The following is an 8,293-nucleotide window of genomic DNA, read 5'->3' on the forward strand; positions in this document are numbered from 1 at the left end:
AGATACAAAACCAGGATATCTTAATCAAAGTGACTAGGTATCAATGTGTGAAATCTTATATAAAAACAAGAATGTTTCCCCAGTACACAGATGCCCCATCCACACTATCATTTTTTATGTTCAGCGGACCGTGAAAATGGAATATAATCTCTAATTTGGCATTAAAATTAGACAGATCATATCATAAGGAACATGTTTACTAAGTTCCAAGTTGATTGGACTTCAACTTCATCAAAAACTACCTCGACCAAAAACTTTAACCTGAAGTGGGACAGATAAACGAACAAACGGACAAACAGACGCACAGACCAGAAAACATAATGTCCATAAATGGGGCATAAAAAATAGATCTAATACAAAGAAAAAAAGTAAAAGTACATGACTATAATGGTTTACTTTTACAAATTGTGAGATGGATGGGAGAGTAGTGTTGTTGTTTAATTTGTATTGCTTATAAGAACGAAATAACAATCACAAAATATCTGGACTCTGAAAATGAAAACACTGTTCTATCAGTTTCAACCTATTAGCAACCTATTCATGTTAACATTAAGTACCTTCACATGTAACTTCACTTGTATTTTTAAGTTTTATTGGGTTTTTTATTAATCTATTCTTAGTTGGATATTGAAATCAGAAATGAACATAACACCAGTAATGAACGAAAATGAAATCATATTAAACAAGAATGTGTCCAAAGTACACGGATGCCCCACTCGCACTATCATTTTCCATGTTTTATGGACTTTGAAATTGGGTAAATATCTAATTTGGCATTAAAATTAGAAAGATTATACTATAGGGAACATGTGTACTAAGTTTCAAGTTGATTGGACTTTAATTTCATCAAAAACTACCTTGACCAAAAACTTTTACCTGAAGCGGGACGAACGAACGAACGGACGGATGAACGAAAGAACGGAGCCACAGACCAGAAAACATAATGTCCCTCTACTATCGTAGGTGGGGCATAAAAATAAACATGAAACAACCCCACCTGCTTCCAACAAAAAGATAGGACAAGAATATATACATCACAAGAGTGAAATAATATTTTCCACCTGAAGCATAACAGGCATTGAAAGTTTCTGTCACTTCAAAAAGGGATAGTACAGAATAGATTTACAGTATGCAATACAGACGTGCACATTGCTGCATTACTCGTTTGTGACGGCTGATTCGAGTAGTTTCACCAAAATGCACTTTTTCTATTCCCGGGCGCTTTTTAGTAGGACCGGGTTCAACCCACTAATTGTTCTTAAAATGTCCTGTACCAAGTCAGAAAAATGGCAATTGTTATCTTATAGTTAGTTTCTGTGCGTTTTGCATTGTTTTGATTTTTGTTGCACTTGAGTATTTTTGTTGTTATCCTCTTATATTTGATGTGTTTCCATCAGTTTTATTTTGTAACCCGGATTTAATTTGATGTGTTTCCATCAGTTTTATTTTGTAACTCGGATTTATTTTCTCTTATTCTAACAGCGTTATACTACTTTGTCTTTATTTATGTCTAGTGACAACATTAATACGATTTATCAAATATCATATATTAATATCCACTTTATAACTCAATTATCATAGTATAAAATAAAAGTATGTTGAATTAAGAGTTAAAAAAAGGGGTGACAAACGAGAAAAAGTAGAGAGGAAGGACTTGCATACAATCTCTTTGTCAAACAAATTTTTGGCATTAAAAATTGTAGATAAAAAGGAAAAGGAGAAGGACCTTGGCTTTCTCCTACCTTATTAAACCTTTTTTGAATTTCAGACGATTGCCGCCTTAATTACATTCCCTATTTCAGTTTACTCCTATACGCAACTGTCTCAATAGTAACAGGGGGTTCTAACCTAGGATAAAAAGTAAAATCACAAAAATACTAAACTCAGAGGAAAATCAAATCGGAAAGTCCCTAATCACATGGCAAAATCATATGACAAAACACATAAAAACGAATGGACAACAACTGTCATATTCTTGACTTGGTACAGGCATTTTTAAATGTAGATAAAGGGGGAGGATTTCCAAGCATATGTCTCATATATCATCTTTCTAAACATAATTTACATTATTTTATAAAAAATCCATTCTTAATTCAACATAGTTTTATTTCGAAGTATGAGATAATTGGGTTATAAAGTGGATATTAACCCTTGATAAAATATTTGATAAATTTTATCATTGTTGTCACTAGACATACAATAATGATTAACTTATATCTATACTTATGTAATTAATTCAAAGTTTTTGTTGTAAATAATCACATTGAATATAACATATGTAACAGTTATGCATCGAAATTTTAAAATTTCACTTGTTTGCTTTGCTGGAGTTATGATATTGTCAGGAATAGTAAACATGTTAATATTGTACTGGTATGGTAATACTGTTGTTATTTACGTCCCGGGACCAGTTATAAATCTGTTGGACAGGACTGGATTACGGAAAGTAGAAATGAATGACAACGAAGCGGGTGAATTTATAGAGAATTTGTCTGATGATGGCCGTCTCCGATTACAAGATGAAAAAAATAAAATGTTGAACAAACGTAATTTGAATGTTCTTGGATTTTCAAATGGAACAGGAAAATCTTTGCTAACACAAATTTCAGAATTAGAACCGCTAATAGAACCAGACATTTGTAGACAACATGATAAAGTATTGCTTGCAATTCTGATATTCTCAAATCCATCCAATATTGAACGAAGGAAAGTTATACGTGAAACATGGTTGTCCGATATTAAGTCTTCAATCCAATATACGTTTGTTGTAGCCAGAAAAGCCAATTCAGACCACAAAAAACAGCTGCAAGAAGAAATCGACGAACACAAAGATATTGTCCAGTTTGACTTCATTGATTCATACAAAAATTTAACATTTAAAACAATATCCTCCTTCAAATGGATTATGACCGTCTGCCCTCGAGCGTCGTATGTGTTGAAAATAGATGACGATATGTGGCTCAATAAGAAAGCTTTGACCAGTGTCCTTTTACATGGTGCAATCAAGGGTGCAATTGGCGGGAATTGTCATCGCGGAGAATCACCAATCCGTGACCCAGAGAACAAGTATTATATTTCATGGCGCAGCTACCCATATGGTATATATCCGCCATTTTGTTCTGGTACAGCGTACGTGATGGATGTTCAAGTGATGAAGGCAATTGTGAATGTTTCTAAGGATGTTCCCTATTTTCCACTGGAAGACATTTATGTCGCTTTATGTATGACTAAACTAAAAGCGAAAGTTATCAATCTTTACGGATTTAATTCAGTTCACGTTCGTGGAAATCCTTGCTGGTTAAAAAGCGACTGGCTCGTAACTACACATGAGTTTTTACCTTTCGAGTTGAGGAGGATATGGAATACACAATGCTATGGGTTAAATCCGGTTAGACAAGTTAAGCACCAATTTGATCCACAAATAGGAGGTTCATTACATTTAAAAAGACAACAATTAAATAGGCTTAACATGGAACAAATGTTTCGAAAAAATGCCAAAATGAATTTGAGGTCTGGTGGAAGACGTTTTGTCAAAAATCCAAGATTAAATTTCAATTAAATCGATATGGAACTGATCATTTCAACAGCATTTCAGAATATCACTGAAAAATAAGAAGGATACTAGAACGGCAGAAAATGTGTCCTTCAAACTGCGTCGATTGTACTCATCGAAAAAGAGTAGTAAGTACTTTAACGTGCAGAGACCTAGACAATCTCCCACTCGGCATCGACTTCCACAATCCGACCGGACGTGGCTGCGTACTATTATCGGCGGGTTTGTACATTACGTTATTCATCATTCATCATTCAAATGTTCTTTCAAAATTCGACTATTAAACAATTTAAATTGTTTTTCCATTGTTTTCTCGTTTTGTCATTGTGTTTCCCCCGCCGTTGAGTTCTGATTTGTAATGCTCTATTTTATTTTAATATTGTTTAAGCTCAATATTGACTTTTTATGTAAAATACAGATGTATTCATAAAGCTTAATGGTTTCTACATGTTAGTACTTAATATTCTTAGACTATGTACCATTTGTTTTATCAATGATGTAGATGGCGAATCCCATTCCTTTTTATTGTTAAAAAAATAATTTATTTGTGAACAATAATTTGTCTGAACTGGTCCATCTAAAAATACTGACTTTACAAGTTTGACTTTCAAAAAATATTTCAACAAATTTTCAACAGTAAAAAAAAGCATGTACCTTTTTAAAATGATTAATGCAACTGAGGAAAAGGGATTCTTGTTTATCCGATTTGTGTTAAGTGTAAGTAATTTGTATTTTGTTTGTCACAATCTTACTTATACATTACGACACGAATAACATATTATTATTATACTTGTATGCTGATCATATGATCATTTTCTCAACCAACGCGGTGAAGTTTGCTTGTGTTAGATTGCTGTTTAATAAAGGCAACAATATTATACCACTATTCAATAGTAATAAATCGATTAAACGATAACCAGTCCGGATCACAAACACAACTTGACCGAGATATGTACCTCATCTATAAAGGGAACAGATCGGAAAACAATCTGAAACTACAATGTAGCTGCAAAAAAAAATCAAACGTCAACATATATAGAAACGGGCTATGCGATAAAAACCTCAACCCCAATAAAACTAATTCAGGCGCATAACCATATCCAACAATGTAAACAGGTATATCCACTGTGGTCAAATCTTTTAGATATACAATTCATTGATCAAGCATAATTCGTATTTAATGACACATTCAGTAATGTGATCAACATTGAAATGATTTGGAAATAACTTTTAGTCCACTCAATCTCCTTTACTCAAATGGAACCGCGAAGTAAAGCATCAAAGCTTAATACATATGAATCAGAAACGTAAAAAGCATAAAATATCAGACTAAATTAGCAGATCAGGCTTATCAAAAGTAATATCACAAAAATATTGAACTTCGAGGAAGATTCATAATGGAAAGTCCCTAATTGAATGGCAAAACCAAAAGCTCAAACACATCAATAGAATAGATCACAACTGACATTTCCTGACCTGGTACAGACATTTTCTTATGTAGAAAATGGTGGGTTGAACCTGGTTTCATAAACAGATAAACCTCTCACTTGTATAACAGTAACAACAAATTCCATTATATTGACAACGATGCGTGAACAAAATAAAACCAAACAGACATGAAAGGTAACAATGTATAAAACAGGGGTACAGCAGTCAACATTGTGTTATAATCTGAATCACTATAGAAACAAACCAATATGTAACAAAGAAGAACAAAGCTTTCTTTCGGAAATACTATATATATTACATTTTGTAAAGATTTACTTGGTGTTGGAAAAGGGCAAAATATATTCAGTAATAGGGCGATTCCTTCTGCAGTTTGACATTGTAGTTTTATCTTTTCCATTAATAAAGGAAGCAGTTTTATAAAGTCCAAATTAAGATTACCAAAAATACCGAACTCCGAAAATTCTAAACGGAAATTCCCTAAGCAAATGGAAAAATCAAAAGCTTAAACACATTAACGAATGGGAAACAAATGTGATATATTCAAACTTGCTACCGTCATGAGTCGAAATTTTCGTCATAGTGTGGATCTTAAACTTCATTCAAAAGAAGATAAAAAAGATTGCCAATATAGTTTCTTGGCGTTGTCAGTTTATTTTCTATTTATGAGTTTGGTATCTTTCGTCCCTTTTTTTGGCAATTGTTGCTTAAAGATTTTGATAAACATGAATTTTTATCCGTACTATGAGGATGAGAATAAGGTTCCAAATGCGAATCTGGTGCATATTATTACTTCAACTAGTTTGATACCTCTTATGGTGGACTGTTAGTCCGGCCCTGAGTGAACAACCAGCCGAGTAGCCAGTAAATTGGTACTGGTATGAAAATAAGGATATTTCACTATTCAAATTTGCTGTAGCACAATTTAGGAAAATATTTTGATAACAAAGCTAACAAAGTTCTGGTAAATATATTGTAAAGGTACATTAATCAAACTACTGACAGAGTTCTGGTAAATATATCGTAAAGGTGCCTGAATCAAGTCACTGAAAAAATTCTTTTGAATATCTGATAAGGTTCCTTAATCATACTACTGACAAAATTCTGGTGAATATATGGTAAAAGTGTCTGAATCAAGCCACTGACAAAATTCTGGTAAATATATGGCAAAGGTGTCTTAATCAAGCCACTTACAAATTTTTGGTACAATCTAGGTTTAAGGTTCATGAATTACAACACTAGTAAAGTTTTGGTATAAAAATATGGTAAAGGTGGCTGTTACAAGACATTGACAAAATTCTTGTAAATATATGGCAAAGGTGACTGAACCAAGCCACTGATAAAGACCTGATTAAATACCGGTACATGTTAAATGTACATGAATCAAGCCAATAAAATAAATTGGTAAATGTATAATAAAGGTGCCTGTATCAAGTCAGTGACGAAGTTCTGGTAATCCTTATAGTGTGATATACACGAATCAAAAAGCTGACAAAGTTTAAAAAATATATATGGTAAAGGTGACTGCATTAAGTCACTAAAAAGGTTCTGTTCAATATATAGTAGGAGTATCTTAATTAAGTCACTGATATCGTTCTGGTTAATCTACGTTAACGGTACCTGAGACAAACCCCTATCACAGTTCCGGTAAATCTATGGTATGTACATGACTCAAACCAATGACAAAGGAGTAGGTCCGGACCGATTTTGGCCTCAATTTTCAAGTTCATCTTACGAAAGATTTTAGACACTTTTTAAACACTTAAGTGTCTATTTCAATTGATTCGATTCGTTTATGTGATAAATTTTAACTGATTTAGTCATTAAAAACGCTCCGATTCTAGCTGAAATATGAAAAATCTATCAAATATGCCAAAAAAACGTTACTTTTCAGATGGTTTTTGTCAAAAATGAAAGTGGCCGCATCCGTGTTCATCCTCAGCCTTTATATATATTATGTATTATCATCAAAGACAACTTACATTCCAATATTATGAATGAACACGAATGCGGCCACTTCCATTTAAGACGGAAACCGTGTAAAATTTAACTAAAATACAAAACATTTTAAGATTTCAGTAATCAAGCATGACCTAATGATGCTAGTACCCGATATGTGTGCATTGTATTGTCAAAAACAGCCCATATTCATGTAGCAGAAACATTCTACTTTCCAATAAACAGCTTAAAGATTACATTTTCACAATTTTGTTAAACTGCTATATTTTGGGGCCAAAAAGGGATCTTACTGAACCTACTCCTTTCTGGTAAATTTAAAGTCATATGAAACGAGTGAGTTGTGAAAAATAATGTTTATCCAATTTTTGAACCAATGCATGTATATATCATAAACTTAGTCCTCTGTGCACGAATTTCTCATTTTTTACGCAAATATATCGTTTAATCGTTATTTTTTTTCTCTGTCTGTTATGATTTAACAAATATGGCTGATCATTAAATGCCGTGTTTTGAAGCCGAAGTTTACCGCTTGTCACCTTATAGTAAACAAATAACAAAAAGCATGGGTATTGAGCATGTGTTTAACATGTACAATCAGATAATTGTTTATTTTAATGACAGATCCATGCGTATTGTGATCACCGGATTTTACAAGGAGGGTTACGCTCAGGTCACTATGCATACAAAAAATATGTAGGCGAATTGCTTCCTGGAAAGGAAGCAATTAAAAATAAGTAAACTTCTTCTAAATGTGGACAAATTAAAGAATTTTCCTCAGAAAAAAGTATATGTACATAAGTTGTATAATGAAAACTATCTATTTAGTTATAAAAAACATATGCCTATTTTTTTTTAATTTGAGGTTTCTTATGACTTTAAGATTAAGGTTCATTAATCAAGATACTGAAAAGGTCTGGTGAAAATATAGTAAAGGGACTAAATCAAGCTACTGACAACGCTCTGGTAAATGTATGGTTAAGGTGCCCGTATCAAGTCACTGACAAAGTTCTGGTAAATATATGTAATACGTACACGAATCAAATACAATTGTTTTTCAATTCGAAGGTCAAGTACATGAATAAAGCCACTCATTGCTATTACATCGAATATAAAGGTTACAAAATAAGCCAAACATATTCTTGTTATATAGAATAAAGGTTCACAAATCTGGCTATCGACGATGAATCTAAAGTAGAGATACCTACATCAAACCACACACATATGGTAAATCTAAAGTAAACGTCCATGAAACAAGCCACTGACAACATTCTGCTCATATTTAAGGTAAAAGAATCTAAGATGCAGGTTCCTTCATCAAGCCAAAGTTCAGGTAGA

At 32.8% G+C, this 8,293-nt stretch overlaps 1 protein-coding gene across 1 annotated transcript; it reads left to right on the forward strand.

The window, feature by feature from the left end:
- Positions 1-2,250: 2,250 nt before the first annotated feature.
- Positions 2,251-3,885, forward strand: LOC139503209 (beta-1,3-galactosyltransferase 5-like). The gene has a single exon (XM_071292970.1). It carries the CDS (start codon positions 2,288-2,290, stop codon positions 3,557-3,559), a length of 1,272 nt encoding a protein of 423 aa, XP_071149071.1. The 5' UTR covers positions 2,251-2,287; the 3' UTR covers positions 3,560-3,885.
- Positions 3,886-8,293: the final 4,408 nt, after the last annotated feature.

The sequence above is a fragment of the Mytilus edulis genome, chromosome 14, assembly GCF_963676685.1.
Source record: "Mytilus edulis chromosome 14, xbMytEdul2.2, whole genome shotgun sequence".
Taxonomy (NCBI): Eukaryota; Metazoa; Mollusca; class Bivalvia; order Mytilida; family Mytilidae; genus Mytilus; species Mytilus edulis.